Source organism: Arvicanthis niloticus, chromosome 19 (genome assembly GCF_011762505.2).
Source record: "Arvicanthis niloticus isolate mArvNil1 chromosome 19, mArvNil1.pat.X, whole genome shotgun sequence".
In the NCBI taxonomy this organism is placed as follows: domain Eukaryota; kingdom Metazoa; phylum Chordata; class Mammalia; order Rodentia; family Muridae; genus Arvicanthis; species Arvicanthis niloticus.
In genome coordinates, this window is record NC_047676.1 from 26,473,161 (window position 1) to 26,495,427 (window position 22,267).

Genomic DNA, 22,267 nt, shown 5'->3' on the forward strand with positions numbered 1-22,267 from the left:
TGAGTTTGAGGCCAGTGTGGGCTGCATAGTGGGACTGTGTCTTAAACAACCCCCTTCAAAAAAGTGAACAAACATTGCCTTTTTTAGGGAGTCTAGCTGATTCTAATATGTAATAGTTATAAGTGGTAAGGATGGAGTAGCTGAAGACTGTTTAATATAGCATTATCCCTACTTCTCAGATGGATGTACAGAGGTCAGGTGGGCAAGCTTGTGACCACATGCAAACTCAATCTTGTGACACTCAGTTCAAGCTGTTTTCTACTTCTTTCAGTGCTACTGACACATGAACTTGGAAAATGGATCTCTGCTGCTTTAACCCTTTACCTGTGCCCAAGTTCATGTGCAATGGTGAAAGCCAGGGGGAGGCCGGAATCTTCATTGATGTTGCAACTCCTGTGAGGCTGGCACATTCCTGACAGTTGGGACAGCCCCAGAGTTTCACAGGGGCGATTGACACCAGCACAGATGTCCTTTCTGAAAGCAGAGAACAAAGATACTTAAAACCTCCAAGAAATGTTTGAGAAAACATCCTGTAAAAATATCATCAGTATAAATTGCTATCTTTGTGTCTTTAAAGTATGCTCTGAAATAAAGTCCATATGGAAACAGGAATCAGCTTTGAGTTCATTGGATTTATTCTGGTTTTATCTGTTAATTAACTGAATTTCTCAAACTTCAAACATTTTGGAAAAATGTAAAGCATTTTATTTTGAGTGGTTTTTGCTCATCATCTTGGGAGACTAATATGATTAGGCCAACAAAAGATCACACTGACAATAAAAGTTAATTTGAACTTTGAATAAGGAAGAGATAATTAGCAAGTTTCTTTTCAAACATGAAACCCCTTTGGTCTTTCTGAGGTCTCTTCTCAAAACTCATTTGTTTTTTTTTTTCTTTTCTATGAAAAATGCAATTTTTCCCACTATTCCACAAAGAGATTAAATCAATTATCTATCTAGTTACACTCTACTAATAGGATTTGCACATTTACACATGTGCATGTGTGTAAGTTCATATTACATGCACACAGTGACACCTGAACTCCCCCTTTACCAGGAATTAGCTAGAAAGGGGGAAGGATAGACTCCTAAGATGTCAGAAAAGGCTACAGCTTTTCAAAAATAAGAGCACACTCTCAGATCCTAAACAGGCTATTTCAAGCACTGACAAGAGTTTTGAGAGAGTTATTAATTAGTCTTTAGACCTTCTTCAAGCACAAGAAGAACTTTTGATTAGCACAAATGCTGGTGATCTTTCCAGACTTTAGCTGCAAAGCCTCTTAGTTCTTGGGCTTTGTCTGAGCATCATCTGTAGCAACAAGTGATCCCATGGTTTTCATGTTCTTTGGGTAATAGAAAAATCCACACTTGGAGAACCTGTGAGATTGTAGTTCCCTGAATGGCAGTGGGTAGGACTAGGGAGCAAGGGAAGCATTCCCTTTTCATAGGCGCCCTAGATATAAGCCATTTGTTCATTGTCAGCAGCTGTTGGAGGTTGAGTGTTGTAGAGATAGATCACATGATCTCTAGCAAAATAAATTACAACCTTGGCTGCAGGGGTGGTGGTGGTGTGCATTTGATTGTGTTTTCTAAAGGTGCTGATCTTTGGGAACCTGTCGGGGAAAATGAGTATGACACCCATTGCTCATCCGTTAACAGTCCCAGCTTGATATGAAAGGAGGCTGCATCTGTTATGTAATTTTTATGGAGTACCTACTAAGTGCTTAAAATTCAAGAAGGAGAAATGAGAGACAACGGAATTGTGAAAACATGATCATTGGGGAGAAGAAATTTTGGATTACAAAAAGTTTGAGTTTATCTCTATCATATACTGTGGAAATATACAAGAAACTATGCTTCAGGAGGCTGTATTTGTGGAACATATATGTAGTATATTCTTACAAATCTACCATGCACTAAATGCAATTCTATAGTGCACTGCCAACATGAGTCTCAGAATGGTCCCCTAGAGGCAAAACTTAGTCTCACACTCATTCCTCTCTCCTCTTAGCTAATTTTTCCAGACCAGAATTTGTCAGATTGGGTTTGCATAGGGTGAAGAGTAGAACATTATTTTGATCTTACTTCTTTCCTAAGAAACTTTTGATGAAGTCTGGTGATAGTTTGGTTTCGTACAAGTTGTGTGTGGGAGATATTATTCTCATAAGTAAAGATCAGAGACTAGATATTATGCACAGAAAAAGCCTCCACAACAAAGAATTGTCAAGCCCCAAGGATAAGTCCTAAGATCAAAAACTTAAGAAGACCCTGTGAAAAACAGGCCAGCCAGAAGAAGGTAGCACTGACATTTGACAGGATCATTCTAATGTAAAGGATGATAAGGAATCATATGTGGTACATATGTTTGTCTTACTCTTAACTGAAACTTCAACTATCACAATCCTCCTTTTGAATGAAAGTGCTAAAATCTACTTATATGCAAATCTGTTCAAAGAAAAGCTTTGGGTATAAATCTATAGAAGTGTATTCCTAGGATCTACTGTATGTCAGGTTGACCAGTAGTCCCATGTGGAGTAAATTTGTGCAAATGTAGAATATTAATTATACAGGTTCTTGTTCTTCCTAACAGAAGAGGCAGGCTTCTTTTACTATAATCCTTACATTTTTGGATTCTGTAAATTCATATAAGCTGCTCAGTAAGAACTAGCCACTCTTATTATATAAACCCTTATTATTTTTTTTAAAAAAAACTATAGCAGTAAGTCAATAAATATTTAATGAGCCAGTAAGTAATCATAGATTTCAAAGATCTTGAATTGATTAGGAAAATTCATTAGCTTTTCGTAGTTCTGGATCTTGAAAGTTTGAATATTTTTGTAGCACCATAAGATTCATCTGTGCTCACAAAAAATCATATCTTTGTAATGCTGTAGACTGAACTGAGGGCCTCACCAATACTAAGCAATTGACATACCATTACACTATATCCTTATATTAAAGTTATGTGAGTAGAAAGAAATATAGTTAGATCACTTTGCTTACTCAGAGAAGAATGTGTGCACTGTATCCTAAGCATCAGTCAGGAGTGGGCTAGAATAGGTAAGTTCCCATGGAGTTTTGTCTTATAAGTTGGAGAGGGGAAGATGAAATAGAAATAAAAGACTTGAAAAGTCCACCAGCTGAATGTAATAGAAGTCTTCAATCAAGGATTTAAAAATAGATTTCTTGTTACAAAGAGAACAGTTTTAGAGGCAAAAATCTTTATTATGATAGTAAAGGAGACTTGTTTGCCAACAGATGCAGTTTTTAAGAAAGGAGAGCTCTGTCATATTAACAAGCTTGCTAACATGTCCTGTCCATGTTAGCTACTTTCCATAGTTGCTACTTTCACAAATGACTGAGAGCAGCAGAAAATAGTGAGAATTGCATGAGGGTGAACACCTCACAAGACTTTCAGCCACTAGCCTTCATTGGCTAGTTACCCATCTTTCCACAAAGCCTCTGAGCTACCTGGTGATAAGGACAGCCACATCATGATGGACAGGATTCAGGTCACTCTTGGGATTGATGCTTTTTTGCCACTTGCAGAAGCTGGACAGTGTCTTCTCTGCATGGTGAACTATTTTCAATCCTTGCTGGAAAAGGAAGAGAAAGAGACTTGGCATGAGTGAGCTCTCTGGGATCCAGCTTATTATAACAGCAGTAGTTCCCCAAAGTACTTCACAGGGGATGAGCTCAGGTTGGATGCTCCAGATATTTGGAAGCTATGCAGCAGAAGCCAATATATTACCTTTGGACTGACTCTCTGCTCTGAATGCAACCACGCTCTGACTTTATAAAAATGACCTAAATGGGGAACCTTAGGACAGAAATTGTCATCATATCAAGTAGCCCTTAACCATAGATTGGAAATATAACAAATATCCACACTACTTGAAGCTCTATTTCCAGTGGGTTCATGCATCATAAGCCACAACAATTGCAAAACAGCTTTCCTCCTACCATTTCTAATAGTAACTGAATAAATGTTCCATAAGAAGCTTCCCTTTCTTATAAGGTAGCTGTGAGGCTGTCTGCTGGATTCTCTCACACGTTGCCCCATGTAATTTCACATCTACTCAGCATTATCGGCAACAAAACATCATTATGCTCATTTTATAATTAGAGGAAATTAAATCTCAGAGATGGGAAAAACAGAAGGTCTCTCAGCTCTGATGCATTGAGATTCCTAGTGAAGCTGTAGTTGCAGCTAGTCATCAACCAGGAAAGGTGTCTTGGCTCTGCCTCCATTATACAGAAAGCCAGATCATCAAATACAACATCAACTGTGACCGGGTAGCTTTTAGGTCTATTTTTAACTGTATGCTTCTTTAGTAGGGTATCCCTAAGAGAACACCCACTCCCCCCCCCAAAAAAAAACCTGCACAGGAACATTTATAGTTATTTAAAAACACTGAAATATTCAGCAATAAAACTACCAGCCATGCATAGAATCTGTATCCTGAAAATGTTGAAGTGCTGATGTAAGAAGTTAGGGATGTAAATAAGAGAACTGATACCATGTTTATGGACTCAAAGGTTCAATCTAGTGAGGATTCCATCTTTCAAACTGATTTGCAGCTTTATTGAAATTCATGTTAAATGCTTGGCTGTATCTTTTCTAGACATATTTAAACTCATAAAATATACATGAAATACACACCCCTTAGATTGGTAAAAACAATCTCAGAAAAGAAACATAAACCCTGATCATTAGTTGTATTCAGTTCTAAGGTTTACTATATAGGCTCATAGCCATGACAGTGTGATATAGGGTAGGGATAGACACACAGGTCAATAGACAGAAAGAAGGAAAAGCAGATCCACTCAAACATATTTAACTGGTTCCATTTATGTTTGTTTGTTTGGCAAAGGTAAAAATGCAATTCATTGAAGGAAAGATAGATAACCTTTTTAATTAATAGCGCTGGATGCCAGGAAAACAGCTCCATTAAAAATGGGAAGGAAGAAGCACAGGTCAATAGAAGACACATAAATAACCAATGAGCATATTGAGAATACTCAAGGTTTAATATATTGTAATATATTAATACTTATTAATACTTATACTCCCAGAGCTGGGCAACTGAGGTAAAAGGAAAATCTTTAATTGAGGCAAACCTATGCTATATAGGGGGTGAGTTCTAGACAAGTTTGAGCCATATGGTGAGATAAGGAGAAAAGGAGAAAAGGGATACTGATTAAAACTACAAAGCCCTATCACCCTGCACCTGTTAGGCAGTAATTGACCAAAAGACAAAGGACACCAAGCACTGGCAAGAATGAAAAGTAGAAGCTCTTGGGCAGTTTGTAGAAATGTAAACTACTATAGACTTGATTAAAAACAGAATGTAAGTTTTTCAACAAATAAAAAGAGAACTGCCATTTGACCTAGCAATCTGTCTAGTAGACAAATATACAAAGTTATAAATTCTGTATGCTCAAAATATACCCATTCCCAAGCTCATTGTTGGCATTTTCCCTAACAGCCAAGATATGGACTCATGGAATGTGCACAGTGAAATAGCTTTCAAACTAACAATCTGTCATTTGTAAAAGCATGGATGAACCTAGAAGACATAATGTTAAGTCAAATAAGACAGGCAGAGAAAGACAAATATCACATGACCTCACTTACACGAGGACTCTGAAAACAGAACTTAGACTTGAACAACAAGAGCTGTGGGCAGAGGTATGTGGGTACACTGGTGAAAAGCTTCAGGCTTCAGTCTGGGTAGGAGGAGTAAGTTCTAGAGCTGTATTACATAACACTGTCACCATGGTCAATAACAGTATATAATATATGTGAGACTCACCAGAAGAATAGATTATAAGTGTTCTCATTGTGGGTAAAATGTGAGGTGATACACATTTTAATTCACCCTGTTTATTCACTCCACACGAATTATGTTTATATATTTATAAATATATAAATATAATTATATATTTTAAAATATAATGTTGTGCAGAATGCAGATATACAATGGTTGTCAGCTTAAAGTTTAATAAATAAAATTACACACATGTGCACAGGGTGGAGAGAGAGAGAAAGAAAGAGAGGATGAGACAGAGAGAGAGAAAGAGAGAGAGAGAGAGAGAGAGAGAGAGAGAGAGAGCGAGAGAGAGAGAGAGAGAGAGGAGAGAGATCAACATGGATGGGATGGGATGGGATGGGATGGGATGGGATGGGATGGGATGGGATGGGATGGGATGGGGAAAAAGCCACAGTCAAAAGCCAAGAAGACAGTACACTGAATTTGAGAGGAAATTTTCAGGTGCTCTTTTTCTATGAGTTCCATGAGTTTAAATTTAATTTAAAAAATCCCCCTTAGACTGGAGGTACGGTGGCTAAAAGCCCACATTTCTCTTCAAGAGGATTCAAAGTTGGTTCCCTGCTTCCAGGTCAGACAGCTCACAACAGTCTGTAAGTCTGGCTGAATCTGGTGCTGATTTCTGGCCTCTGTGGCACCTGCCCTCCTATATATGAACTCACGCACCGACAGAAACTCATAAACATAGTTAAAAATAAAACAAAATAATCCACTCACATTATAGCATATTAGCGATCACAGACTATGTCTCTATACATCATCCAACCTGCTTTTGTAAATTAACATGTTAGTAGTACAATGACTATTCTACAGTTGAGAAGGATGTTCACTGTAGCAATTAGAATTGGTACCAATAGTTTTTAAATGGCAAACCCACAGATAGATCAGAAGGTTATCTCATTCCCCAACACTCACAGTAAAAATAGCATTCAAATGACATTACTCTGCATATTTCTGCACAATTCAATAGGTTATAATAACGATTGTATTGTTTTGTGTGCTTTTTGTCTTTTATGAATCTTCCATTATTTTATAATCCCCGTGAAACCTCTATTTTCTCTGTAACTCCTTACTTTGCTTTAGTGGGCAGACAAATACTCAAACCCTTCTGCTGATTAAACAGACTGGAAAGTTACCAAGGTCTCTTCAGATCCCCAAGAGTGTCTAGTATGGCTCTGAACACCTGTGCTTCCTGTGAACCAGAGCTCTCATTAAACCATGGCACTCTCTTCTAAAGACAGAGAAAATGAAAAGTCTCATGAGCTTCAGGCTGTATTCTCCTGGCAGCTGTCAATTGAGCTGGAGTGGCACTGGGCAGCTGGAAAAAAAAAAGTCACACTCTATCACCTAAAGGCAAGAGAGGTGGTTCAAAGAGAAGTCTTCAGACATCTTTAAGTTTGCAGAAGGCCCTTGAAAGACTTTGCAATTTATCAACACGGGCTGTTGCTCTGCTCTCAGATAGTTGTCTATACTAGCTTTTGTTGCACTGTGTTCAAGATGTTACGAAGTGAAGGCCACATGGCAGACTCTCAGTCCAGGGACGGTGAGATGAATGAAACGAGTTTGGGGAGTTAGTGAACTGTGTCGTGATGTTTGAAAGTGGCCCTGGCATCTACTCGTAATTAGGATCCTTGATGATCATGATTATTTCAGAGTTAGAGGAGCCCTGGAGGATTCTAACGAAGTGACCCTGAGCGTTGTCCTCCTTGCCCTGTGGATCAATCTCTATTCATCAGACTTGTAGCTTTCCTATTGATTACACACAGAAGTTCAAGGACAAATAGTTTAATTCAGTAGCAATCCAAGGTCTCCCTTTCTTTGCTTTAAGGGACAAAAACTAGGACCAATTCAAAATAAAATCGAGTCAGGCTAAACCAACAATGAAATGTAGATTCTAATAGGAATAAAGTAAACAAATAAATAAATTTTGAGATTAGTGTGATGATAGAAAAGCAATTATCTGAAGGTAATTGCTATAATTAGTTGGTATCATGTGCTTTGAACCAGTAAAAGTGAATAGGTCTGTGTTCAGATAGTGACAGTGCTTTACAGCCCTTACCAAATTATTATGGTCATTTCTAAAATTCTCCACCAAAGTAATAATCTTTCATCTTCCAGACTCTCTTTATTATTCAGTTTGGACACAAGGTCACATCGTGTAGCCTAGGCTGGCAGTGACCCATGATCCTCTTGCTTTAGCCTCTAAAGCATTACAGTTGTGTACCACCACACTTGGTTCCTTTCAGACACAATGCCTTTCTTTTTATTAGCTGTAGTGACCATACCATCAGGTTTCAACAATCTTCTGACAATGTTTGGCATTGCCCATGGGTATCCCTTACCCAGCCAAATTCAACCAGTAACACTTTCCATAGTCATCCCTGTACCACCGGATTCACCAAGTCCAGGCATCACAATGGATATGCAATTATATTAGATATGCTTATGATAAATAACTTGATATGAGGAAAAGTTTCACACGTGTGCATATATCTGTGAATGTGTGTCTCTGTGTGTATTTGTATATAAAACATATTTAATAAGTTTTAATGGAATTATCCTATAATGGAGAGATGATACCCCAACTAGAAACTACATGATAGCAAAAGAAAGAAGGAAAAAGAAAGAAAGAATAAAAGAAAGAAGGAAGGAAGGAAGGAAGGAAGGAAGGAAGGAAGGAAGGAAGGAAGGAAGAAAACAGTACTAGGAATAGGTTACTTCTTTGTAAATTTTTTGTTAATGGGTCCCCGTAGACCACCAACATTACAGGGAATTACCAGGATTCTCAGTTACCCCTGCAGACTTTGACTGTAGAACCCTACACCTGAAGGTACCACAGAACAGGGAGATGCCAAGCTGATGCTGACTTGGAAGCTTCATTCCTGATGCTAATCTCTCATAGTGCTAGAAGATGCTATGCATGCTACTGAAGGAGAAAAACAGTCATCAATATCACCCAGTAAGGAACCCTGTGGGCTACAACCAACCTGAAAAATTTGTCCATGGATACAGTAGTGTCATAAATATAATCAGAGTAATCGAACACCTTCTGATTGTATCTAAGGCCTTCCCCATAAAATGTCACTCATACTTGGCGTTGTTAGTGGGTTCAAAAACTAGTGGCTAGATAGACCGTAGGCCCTAAAAAAAACCCTAATATTACTAGTTTGCTAAATGGACATAGTATTAAAGTGACTTCTGATGACTTATATTGTTGTATTCATAGATTGTGCATTTCTCAGCTCTCATCAGAGATGCCTCTACTTGTAGTAGATGGAAATTAATACATAGAGCTTCCTCTGGTTAATGTGTAGAGAATAGGAGTCTATGGGACACTCTGCCCTACACAGAATATACATATCACCCCTCTCATCCCAAAGTTCAGGGATTTTCACTGAAGAGGGGTTACTGAGAGCAAGAAGGGGCAGACACAACAGGACAGTTGATCACAAGGATCCACAGCAACTGCAGCAGCATTTGCAATATATGTGTACATGTGTATGCGTATGTATGGGTGCATTTATGTGTCAGGGTGTATGCATATATGTGTGAGCAAGGGACAATGGAAGAGGCTTGGTGGGAGAGGTATGGTGGGCATGAAGTCCCATCCATAGCAGAAAAACATCTAGGAGAGTTAGTTTTCTTTAATAGTGTGGCCCTCATAAATCAAGCAGTATTCAGGGGTAGCTAGCCATGCACACTGGACTTGATGGGTCTTTTTAGAAAGAGGAAGAAAATTTTAAGTTGGCTGGCTGGGGATGTGACGGTGGAAAGGATAGATCTGGGAACAGTTTGGAGATAATTGGGATCAAAATCTATTGTGTTGAATTCTCAAATAATTAATACAAATACTAATTAAAAATAAATCTAGAGTAAAAAATTTATAACAAGTTATACCATTATTTGCATTTAGGAAATAAGAAATAGTACAGAAAGAGCTGGATAGGTGTAAGAACCCGCCCCCCCCCAAAGAAACAAAAACAGAAAACAAAATAAGAAACAAAAATCATCCAAGGGTAAAATACCTTTCTCTTTCAACTTCAAATCTGCTGCAAACATTCACTCCAAAGAACCATACGTAAATGTAAAATGTGAAGTTATGAAACTTAGAGAACAGGGTTGGGCATGGTAACATATGCCTTTAATCTCAGCACTCACCAGACAAAGACGGGGTATCTGTGAATTTGAGGTTAGCAATGTTTACACAGTAAGATCTCAACAAAGCACAGAACAAACAGGAGAAAATCTTCAAAGCCTGCAGGAAGCTTTATATCTATGACCTGGAAGCTTACGTTCCACCAACAGTAAGTTGCTTGCCGTTATCACTCTTCTAACATACTGTGCAATTTTTAAAATTTCCTTTCTTTAAAAAATTTTCTCTTCCTAAAATGCTTTTCTCTAGCCTCTTACCCTTCGTGAACCTGTCCAATCTCCAAACACCCTTTGACACTCAATCAGGGCATTTCCAGAAGGCCTTCTGTTTCTCCTCTGCTAATGAGGATGAGGTTCCTGGAGATACAGCTCAGCCACATGGTTTGAATCACCTGCTATGTCAGGTTAAACTTAGCAGATTCTGAGCCTGTTTTCCTTTTGATCATGTCTAGAATTAGGGACTCACTCCTTTCATTTCTCAGCCATCTGGTGTATCCTAAGACACAGCAATTTTATTGGAAAAAAATCAGGAATACATGATTAATTTTCTTCATTAAGTAATGAAGAAAATGAAATAAAGGAAGACGGGTTGGTTTTTGGTTCTGTGATAAGGCAGATAAGAAGCATGCTCTGTTGAGTAGGAGGAAGGAAGGAGCAGACATTTGAGAACAAAGCAGAAAATCTATAATAACAGTCCCTTCTCCGGGACTAGGAATTACTAGGAGGTGATTCTGCATGGCCACTTCATGCTTCTGCTCATCACCTGAGCAGGGGCACCAGAAGCTCTATTCTTCTCAAGGAGGTTACACAGAAACTGTTGCTGGTTTCAATGGGGTGATTTTGCATGATTATATGTGTACATGTGTATGCATGTGTATGGGCACATTTATGTGTCAGGGTGTGTGCATATATGTGTGTGGAGACCTAAGGTTCTTCTTGGGTTGCTTTTCACCTTATTCACTAAGGCAGGATCTCTCAGGTAATTTTTACACGGACTTTGTGTCTCTAGTGACAAGGTCTTTAGGATACCATTACACTTTTCTTCACATGTTGGAGGTCTCCCAGAAACTTCTATTGAGCACAATTTTTTTCTAGTCTTTTCAGTCTCTTAATCTTTGGTTTAATCCTAGAAACATCTGGTCATTTAATTTCTTGAATGCACTTCATCATAGGATTCTATAGAAAGGTTATTTGTTATGCATTTAAGACCATGTGGTTATGAGCCAGGAACTTGCCATCAAGATTAATATGATTTCAGCCCCTGGAATCCACATGGTGAGCTGAAGAAAGTTACTCATACAAGCTGTCCTCTGACTATCACATCTACACAATAAATAAATGAAAAAAATCATATAAAAATACCATATGGCCCGAAGCATATATAAGATATGGTAAGATTAAAGTGAATAAACATTGAGATATTCATGTTAAACGTTTCCATAAAACAACTTCATTATTATTTGAACATATTGACTTAAAGCAAACATTCATTCACAATCTTATTCCTTATTTCCTTTGGAAACAAAAATAGGTTTTGCTTTTGCTCATTTCTTTGCACTTCACCTTCTCAAGCTGGCCCCAATCACTTCCTACCTTCCTCTTCCCATACCTTTGAGCGCATGAACCCTATAGGAGGGTGAGCTAACCTGGAAGGTCACAAAAATGGCTCCACATGGGAGACAGAAAATGATTTTACAAGAGCACAACTTTTGTTATCAATTGCTCTGTTTCTTTGTGAGCTATCCTCTCGGGGGTGGTGGTGGTGGTGGTGGTGGTGGTGCAGGCACTCTTATATTAACCTCTCTAAGAATTTCTGGTCGAAGCTTTGGTGTGCTTCACTCTGACCACACTCTGCTAAGGATGCTTAGGCTGCTGAGAAAAAGACGATGGACAAAGAGGAGACAGGACAAAAATTTGAAAACGTCATATACCTAAAAAATAAATCATGTTACTCTCAGCAGGAAACTGTTGATCTAAAGAAATGGGTCTAAAGTTATTTGCCAATATATTTGACATTTATAAGGAAAAAATAAGTATATAGGTTATTGTAACTTTATCCAACCACCAACTCAAATGTCTACAAGTCAATAAGGCTATTAAAGCCACAGTGAACCCAACACAGAGTCATTCAGTAGATCAAGGGAAAATTCTCCAGAAAAGTAGTCATGTGCCACTCTGCTTATTGGCCCTCCCCTTTCTCAGCTGCAAGTCTTGATCGTGGAGAGCTTTTGGGGCTTCTAGAAACTTGGCAGGAATTTGACATTGGGCCAGTACAAGGAAGTAGGCTTCAGGCAGGAATTTGACATTGGGCCAGGAATCTGATTTGGGGCTAGAACAGAGAAGTAAGCTTCAGGCAGGAATTTGACTTTGGGCTAGGATAGAGAAGTAGGCTCAGATATCTTGGTCATCCTGATAAGCCCCTAGAAACAGTGATTACAGGACTTTGCTTATTGCCTTGCTTTTTCCTCGACTGTTTATTGTCTTGTTTGTTCCTTAACCTAGAACTGACTTTATTATCTGCATGCAATTAAAATGTTATAAAAGCAGACTGAAAAACAATAAACACATCTCAGTCTCAGAACGGGCTGGGGTCATGTCTCAGTCTGAGAACTGGCTGGAGTCATGCTACAGTGTTGTCTAATTGTCTTTTTTTTTTCTTTTTAGTCTTTGCTCCTTCCCTGGAGAACCTGTTGACTGAGTGATTTGGCTTGGCCACTTGATACCTACAAGGTTAAGTCCTGATTTTGATAGTGATCTGGGATCCACTGGACTTCATTCACCTTACATTTATTCCAATGTTGTCATTGTTCTGTGCCCCCCCCCCGCCCCACCATGACACCTCTCTCCTTTCTAGAGCTGGAGATGGAACCCAGACCCTTACACACAATAGGCATGTCCCCTACCACTGAGTCTCTAACATATTATAATCATAATCTTCTCATTTTTTGTGTTTTTTCAAGAACTTTGAAATCTTTATGAAACACAAATAGTAAAATACTTCTATGAGGAAGAGGAGACAGAAAGATTGTGAGAACAAGAAGTGGTGGATGATTCCAAAGATACAGTATTTTCCAGGTACAACAGGACTGGTACACACCTGAACTCACAGAGATTATGACAGCATGCATAAAACCTGCACAGATTAAAATAGGAGGTAGATATAAAGTTTCATACCTAACCAAGAAGCTATTTACAACTTACTACTAATACACTAGGAAATGAAGAATTAGTTTTCTTTAATAGAGTGTCACTGGGTATATCAGTCATACCCCAGCGTATGGCCCCATGTCCAGAAGTAGTTGGCCAATATAATACAAAACAGACCCCATGGTTTGGTTTGGTGTGTGTGTGTGTGTGTGTGTGTGTGTGTGTGTGTGTGTGTGCTTTTTGTTCTGTTTTGTTTTGGTATATTTTCATATTCCAGGTTTTTTTCCTTTTACTATGCTTTTGTTTTGCCTTTTGCTTTTTGTTGTTTACCTTGAGGCTTGTTTTTGAGAGAGATTTGCTTTTTGTTGTTTATCTTGAGGCTTGTTTTTGAGAGAGAGAGAGAGAGAGAGAGAGAGAGAGAGAGAGAGAGAGAGAGAGCCTGTATCCTTGAAGCCACATTTTTAAAGTTCTGTCTGCAATTCAGCTGGCAATACAAATGGTGAAATTTTACCTTCTCACACCTAGACAAACCTTCATTTTACTGATTTGAAAAATCCCTGGCCTCTAGACATATCTGTATCCAAGCATGTCCACACATTCAACTACTATGAAGGAGTGAAAATTGGTACTCCAGTATATCAAACTATAATTTTCTAAAGGTTAATAGTAAAATTCTTCTCTGTTCATTTGTTGAGATAATATCTCACTTCTAGCTTAAGCCCTGAACCCATGGTGGTTCCTTTTCCTCAGCATCACAAGTGCTAGGATTCATGGCATGACGTACTGTGTCTGGATGAAACATAATTCTTCTATGAATACATGGTTATCATATGTGAAAGATTTACTTAACTGGCTGCTTAAGAGGCAAACAAGATGGTAAATCTTGTGCAAAGAGAGATGCAGGAAAGCAAATTAATGCAGATACAACCAGTGAGACACATACTAGATTGAAATTGTTACATTAGGTACAAGGTCGGTTAATGTTAAGGTTGCTTTCTTTATTGGATATGAATGTACTTTATCTCTTCTGGACAGAAAGTATTGTGTAGCATCCTATCAGCTTTCTACAAATCAGTATCTAATCTCACCACCCTATCAATAGCACAGAATAACTAAAGTTCCACCCATAAAGGAACACATAGACACTAATAGGCATTTTTGCTGGTTTTCCAAGTTTTAGATAGATATTGTTAACAATAGGATCATAGAAAAAGAAATATTTTATCAAGTAGAATTCCATGATGCCCAAACATGCCCCAAGTTATGAAGTAAAATGGAGCAAGAAGGGAAGAAAGAAAAGAAATCAAGGCTTCAGAGATAGTTTTAAAATAGCCTTTTAACTGATACTGAAGACCAGTGCTGTTAAGAAAATAATAGGGCTTGTCTGACATTTGGTTCCCAGTCTCTTGTTGAAGTAGATGTGACTAAGGTCCTTCTGACGTGTGTCAGCTGACATTTGGTGCCTGGTCTCTTGATGAAGTGGATGTAATAGGGTCCTTCTGACGTGATTAAGCTGTATAATTGGAAAGGCATTTCATCTGCTATTATTAAATTTCACTTTGTACCCTTATTTATGTTCCATGCACCATGTTAGATACTGGAGGTGTCACAGAGTCAAGAAACATCATTTCTGTACTCACATTGTCCACATGTTATAATAATGGAGATACACAAAGGAATGAATAAACATGAAGAATCATCATGAGTTACAAGAGTGTTGCCATTCTATGAAGGAGAAACAGGGAAAGGGGCTAGTTTTGAGTAGGATGGACACAGAATTCTTTAAGAGTCAGTACTAAGGCAAAGGCTCAAGTGTTTAAATGGTGTCAGTATGTACCATTATAGGAATGTTTGGGATCCAGAAGTATGGAGACCATAATGCTGAAAAACACCCACTGTATTTTAGAACTCATTCAGACTCCAGAGTGTAAGGGCTGGAAACAAAGGAGTGAGTGTCACAAGGAGGAATTTTAAAAACTAAACAGACAGGTGGCTCAAGATTGTGAAGAGTTCTGTAGACTAAAAGCATAGGAATGTACACTTTTAAAAAATGGAGTCTTTGATGGCTTCTAGAAGTTACTATTTTAAAACTGTGCATTATAGTTGTATATAAAATGATCTTCCCAGTGAATATATTATGGAAAAAGTTGGAAGTAGGGAAACCATTTGAGAATTCACTGTAGTAGTTCAGGCATATTGTAAGACTTGATTCAATGTAATGATTACAGAAATGATGAGCTCTGGGTATGTTTAAAATACCCTTAGAAGTGGGACCACTATGGGCTATACTGACAGATTTGGATGATACAATAAATAAAGGAGAGAGAGAGAGAGAGAGAGAGAGAGAGAGAGAGAGAGAGAGATATGGTTTGATGGATAGATAGATTAAATAAATAGATAGATCAGGTAAAGTCAGAACACACTCAAGTAGGAGACAAGTTTCTGTGAGTTTGAGGCTAACCTGTTTTCATAGTAATGGGCCAGCCAGAGATGTATAATGATATCCTGTCTCAAAAAAAAAAAAAAAAAAAAAAAAAAAAAAAAAAACAATAAGAAGATTAACTCACAGGTGCTGCTGCTGGTGTAAGCCAGAGCAGTTTTGAGTGAGATGGGAAAGACAATGGTACCAGTAATGAAAGGCAGAAGTCATCATGAAATCCATTTTGGAACTGACCACATTCCAAGATTGAATGAACTATGATCTAGGCATACCATCTCAGCATGTTGATGGTGTGTAAGCACGAGACTATATGAAATAGCGAAAGACAAATGTACAAACCAGAAGCTTCAAATCTGAGAGACGCATGTTTTATACCACAGATAAATTAACAGCATGAGAGACATGTATTATTCATTGCACGTATTTCCTAACTTCCATTGAAAGTCTCCAGCTATGTTATGAGATACACCACTTACATTGCAGTTTTAGTGATTGCTGTATGTCTGTTTGTATCTTATTAGATGCAATTGTAATCAGGTCATTTCAACACCCCCACACACTCACACACCTATACACCCACCTACACACACACACACACACACACACACACACACACACACATACACACACACACCATATAAATTTTTTGAAAATGTTCCCCATCTGCCATTCAATTTTGCTGAAATCTGAAGAAAATAACCTAGAAATAATACTTTCTTCCACTTGGATTTCAAAAAGCCTGTGTAGAGACCTCTTTCTTGCTTATCAAGAACTTTCTTAAAAGAGAGGGAGGAAATGAGAAGGCATGGGAAAAAGTAGAAGGAAACCAATCCTTACCTCCTCTTCTTCAAGTAGAATGAGTCGAACCACAACAATGTGGACTAGATTTCCAATGCTTGGGTTATGAAACAACCCAGTGACCTAGAGTGAAAAACAGAAAGCATTGGCCTCACATGCAGACAGCACATACCTGTCAGAGGCATGCATGGCTCCAGAACACCATGTACATAAATACCACGCCATAGAATATGGATTCTTGGTGCAATTCTGAGAAGACTAAATCTCAGTTCACACTGTAATATTTAAAGATGCCTTCTTCAGAGTGATGGGTTGGATGTGTGTTTGAGAAATTCAAGTATTTTATTCCCAGTTATAGTGATATTATTATTATTAACAAAGACAGAAAAATGTAAATGAATAAAAGAATATAGTTTTTCAAGTAATAAAATAAGAGTTTCTGCAATCAAAATGAGGGTGGTATGAATAGAAACATGAAATATAATTTTCATTTGTAGGACATTGTAGAACAATTCAGAACACTGTGACTAGTAGAAAACAGCTTGTATTCATATATTGTCAAACAAAAGTAAAAGTCATTTATTCTTTAATCCAAGATAACCTATTTTAAATTGTGTTTATATCTCCTTTCAGTTACAAACACTTGCCTACACACAGAGTAGACAGTGAGATAGTGTAAATATATATGTGTGTGTGTATATGTATAAATAGAAACATATACATTTATATATATAAATGTATATGTATAAATAGAAACACAATGAGTACCTTTTTAAAAACTTTTCTGTGATTATTTTTATAACAATTTTTAATTCTCAACTGTGGCATTAGTTTGCATTGCAACTAGTTGGCTTTTCCTTTGTTTCTTTTTTCTTCTTTTCTGTTTTAAAATTTAAAATCTAACCGCAACATTTCCTTCCTATCCCTCTTCTCTCATGCCCCTTCCATGTCTGATCTCCTAACCCCAAAGCCCTAGTCTCCTCCTCTTTAACCATTTTTTGTTTCTTTAACCATTGCTGCTATTTGTATATACAAGCAAATCATCATACAACTACAACCTGATGAGTCCATTTAGTGCTGTCTGCACTAAATGGGTTGATGACTTGGTATTAGCCAATGTGGGGTCTTATTCCTGGGAAGATGGATTCTCCCTCATTTAGGAACTATTATTTGCCTATAGCTATTTCTGATTAGCACTCAATCCTCCCCAACCACACGTGGCTAGTGAGGCCAAGGATTGGAGATGAGATTCTTTTACTGTTACTTTCCTAAACCAGTGTGATTCCTAACGGCATCGTTTATACTGACTACTTATCTTTATACCCACAGAGAAGGGAAGCTCTCAGTCCTCATCAAAGAAGCTTCTTTTTGCAGCAGAGACCTTTACATAAAGCCACAACTGGTCAAAATGCAGAGAACCACCTGCCATGACTGTCCAACCCCAGCTGATAAATCTACAACATAGTTCCTGTACCCAAGGGTCAGGGAACATCTTGGAAAAGATTATAAACCAGAATACCAGGAAGTGTGCTGTGAGAGTGTGTCTTCTAACCATGACAGGGAAGTTATATCCATGAAATCCCAACAACAGGGCTCCCTAAACAAAGCCTTTCTTTTCTTTGATCTTTCCCTAGCCCTAGGTCTTCTTTTCTTTATCAGACAATCAAGGAATTGATTGCTTTTTGCCATCTCAACAGAATAAGTGACCTGTTTGGAAAGTAAAGTGCAGCCACAATACGAACAGGGAGGTGGAGCTTGGGGCCGCAGCATAAGCTTACTCCCACTGGAGCTCTCACTAGCCTGAGGAAATCATGCTCACTCTCGCTTGCCCAAGTTTTCTCATAGACTTGGAATAGGAGAAACAGAGGAAGCGAAATCATTCTAAGGGTATCACGTCACTTGGCAACTAACTAACCGATAAATGCAAATGATGAATTATAAATTTTCCAAGAGTGAGCATTTTTAGAGAACTTAAAAATTCATCCCAAATTTCCATGATTATGTACTTGGAAAAGTAATAGACTTTGTGCATGTGCATGTGCATGCATGCCTGTGGGGTGTGGGGTGTGTGTGTGTGTGTTAAAGAACAATGACAAATCCTCTCTTTTCTTAAATGTTGTTTGCTTTTGTCATTTGGAGATAGAATATCACTCACTACCTAGTGTAAGCTACCCTCAGACTTGGACTGCTCCCACACTGGCTTGCCAGATTTGAGGATTGCAGGTTGGTTGGTACCACCATGTCTACCAAAAATACTTTTTTGATGAAGATGAGGAACATTTAAAGGACATTTCTCTGGCCATTGCTGTCCCCTCACGAAGTCTGTCATACCATATTCATGATGGTGAGGATGTAGGACTCCACATTCTCACTTCCATGGTACTCTACCATCTTCGTGTCAGCCACCACGAGGGTCTCCACCCATCTCTCCTTGCTTATGGAGCGTCGGGAGAGACTTCTTCTTGGCAAGTTTTTCCTCTCCCACTTCTCCCGCTGTAGCTCTTGCTTCACAGATTTATCAAGACTGTCTGAAGATTAAACAGAAGACACAGTGAGAAAGCTAATTGTACAAGCCTAATTATTTTCTATATAAAACATTTACTAATATTTGTAAAAATCCAAGGCTGTGTGTTTAATTTATGCCTAATAACAACTGAAATGTTCTCGTGTATGTGCATGAAACTGAAGATTAGACCAGTTTAAATAAACTTCAACAAAATTACTCAAACTGGAATCTTATAAGGCTGTGCAAAAAGTATTTCTTTTAAAATATGACTCATTTCAGTAAATAAGTCTTTCCATGTTAGGGCATATTACAGTTGATTATAGTGGGTACATCTGTTATCCCAGTTACCCCAGAAGTTAAGGTGGGAGAATGGCATTTTCAAGGCTATCTCATGCTAATAAAGAGAGTTCCTGTTTCAAAATAAAGTGTTAAAAGGCTAGGGGTATAATTCGATGGTCAAATGCTTTCTTAGCCTGTGTCATGCTCTGGGTTGTGTGTGTATGCATTTTCTCTGTCTCTCTGTGTCTGTCTGTCTGTCTGTCTGACTCTCTTTATCTCCCTCTCTCTCATGGGAGCTTTCTCTTTCTTATTATTTTTCTCTAAATTATTCAGTGTTTACCACAGGCAAGGCAATATGTATACTAGGATTTAAATGTCAAATTTTAGCCTCATGAATATTTCACACACACACACACACACACACACACACACACATATATATATATATATATATATATATATATATATATATATATATATATTCCTCTCTATATATATTCCTCTTTTCATTTTACAAGTTAGAAGGCTGATGCATAGGACAGCTGGTTAATACATTTCCAAAAATTACGGTGCCCATTCAGTCAGTAAGTGACCTGGGATTTTATGTCTCACCTTAATGCCCTTTCCCGTTTAATACAGTATCCGTATGGATACAAATTCACATAAAACTGGAGAAGACGTATACCAGAAAAGTGCAGAAGGCTCAGGGCACTCGGATTTGAGAAACTGAAAAGGATCCAAAGAACCACAGTGACATTATCAAGGTGACTCAGGCTTCCATGTAAGAAACATTTGGTATGTGAGGATCATGGTCCAGAGAGCTTAATCTAAATGAAGCTATAGATTAATAAGTAAAATTAGGAAAAAGCTATATGAATAAGCCTTGAATGGCAGGCCAATGCAAGGATGGCTCGGTAACTTGAGAGAGGACTACAGAAAATCAAAATGGAATAAAACCACTGCTTCACTCACTGGGAAGTGAATGGTCAACCCAAGTGATGGTAAAGTCTAAAAAGCTAAATGGACTGTGGAGTTATACAATTGAGGAAAGATGACTTGGTGGAGGACGTGTGCAAAAGGGGCTGGGCTGAGGGAGAGGTAAAGACCCAGTTGTCTTAGTTTGGGATGCTACTGCTATGGTGAATCACCATGACCACAGCAACATAGGAAGGAAGGGGTTAATTTGTCTTACATATCCATGTTGCAATCCATCACTGAAGAAGCCAGGACAGGAACTCAAACAGGGCAGGAACCTGGTGGCAAGAGCTGATGCAGAGGCCATGAAAGGTGCTGCTTACTGGATTGGTCAACATGGCTTATTTTGTCTGCTTCCTTATAGAACCTAGAATCACCAGCCCAGGGTGAGGACCAACCACAATGGGCTAGACCATCCTCCATCAATCACTAACTAGGAAAATGCCATACAAACTTAGATACAGCTTAATCTTATGGAGGGATTTTCTTAATTGAGGTTGTCTCCTCTTGGAAGACTTTCATTCCGGTCAAGTTGACATAAAGCTGTCCAGCACACAAGTCTTTGAAGATTCCTCTTAGGCAGACATTCTCACTGATCTCTTGCCTGTCCCTTATGGACATCCCATAGTTCCAGATGGAACAGAACATGAGAGTCAAGGAGCAAACCTCATATTCCCACCCTAATCTCTAGTGATCCACACAGGCTTGACCAGAGCACTCCCAGTGTGTGAGGAGAGCTCACCAGTTCAGGGTATCTTGCTCTGCTGGGAGAGTCTCCTCTGCCATGTGCTAAGACCTGCTTCTCTGCAATTTCTACTCATTAGTGTTTGGAAGCATCTAGCATCAGCTGCCACCTGAGGCTCTGCCTCCTACTTTTAATTGAGATAGCTAAAACCAGCTTCTCAGCTTTCTCTCCAGTGCTCATTATGTTCCTTGGTTTCACTGTGTATGCGAAAATGGTACACATTTAAACAATATTAATAAAAGACACGAAGCACCACCAGGTCTAAGTAAGCCCAAATTCTGTGATTTAGGACTTTGCTTAAAACTATACTCTTAGGAAAACAATCCAAGGTTGTGTAAACATTGAGGAAAGTCCTGTATTTTCTACTTTCTTTCTCTCACTACTTTGCGTGGTGAAGTATGGGTTCCTGAAGAAGTTTCGAGATGACCAGTGATTCCTAACCTTTCATACCCATGCTTATTCCCTGCTCACCTCTCTTCTCTTCTTGGAAGCTCATGGAAATGTTGCAAAATGCCATTTTCAAATCTGTGTAAGCCAGGCATTGAGCCACACAGTCTCCTCTATCTCTTTTCTTTTTTGGAAGAAGCTGTAGCATGGTTAGTTAAGTAAAGCAATCCTACCCACAAGGATTAGATGAAGCCACTGGGGTTTTTTTTGGTTCCTCTCCCCATCCTGAAGCGGCACGCCCCTAAACTGCAAAAGTGCACAGGGCTTTTCTACTGACCTTAAGTATTGCAGTGGCAAACAGAGGAGATTTGTTTTGTTATTATTTTTATTAGAATTAATTAAGTATACATAATAGGAAGTCAATTATAAACTTTTCATACATTTATATAATTAATTTGATTACATTTAACCCCCCAATTTTTGTCCCCATCACCCCTACTGATCCACTTCTGCTTCCTATTCAGTCTTTCATCTCATCTTCTCTCTCCCCTCTCATGTTTCCCCTCCTCTTCCCTCCCATCTCTTCCCCTTCCCTCCCCTTCTTTTCTTTCGTTTTTATTACTTTATTAACCTATATTCCAGTAGTTGCCCTCCCTTCTCCGACCCCCCCCACACACAGTTTTTCATTCAATTCCTTTTCCCCTTTGCCTCCTAGAGGGTGTTCTCCCCCACCAGACCTTCCTCTTCCCTGGGGCCTCAAGCCTTCCAGAATGAAGGGCATTATTTTTAATCAGTGCTCTCCTCCATTGTCCTCATGGTTCTCTGGGGGCCATGCCACATTCAAACTCTGGGAGCCCATTCCTTGTTTCTTCAACTTCCTCAGTGAATCTGCTTAGCAGAATTTTAGTCCCAGTAGTAACCTCCACAAGGAAGGAAAGAAAATCCCTAGAAGAAAGCTTGAGCCCCTTGAAGAGACAGGTAATCGGTGTCTCCCTCCAGTCCATAAAC

General features: G+C 38.6%; 1 protein-coding gene across 1 annotated transcript in view; it reads right to left on the reverse strand.

Annotated features, from left to right (window-relative positions):
• Adamts12 (ADAM metallopeptidase with thrombospondin type 1 motif 12) overlaps positions 1-22,267 on the reverse strand; it is a 268,248-nt gene that overhangs the window by 104,982 nt on the left and 140,999 nt on the right. Inside the window, exons 4-7 of the mRNA XM_034523235.2 lie at positions 18,699-18,895; positions 16,407-16,490; positions 3,471-3,595; positions 325-474 (exon numbers count right to left, since the gene is read on the reverse strand). Coding sequence (XP_034379126.1) covers positions 325-474; positions 3,471-3,595; positions 16,407-16,490; positions 18,699-18,895 — 556 coding nt within the window. The remainder of the gene's footprint in view (positions 1-324; positions 475-3,470; positions 3,596-16,406; positions 16,491-18,698; positions 18,896-22,267) is intronic.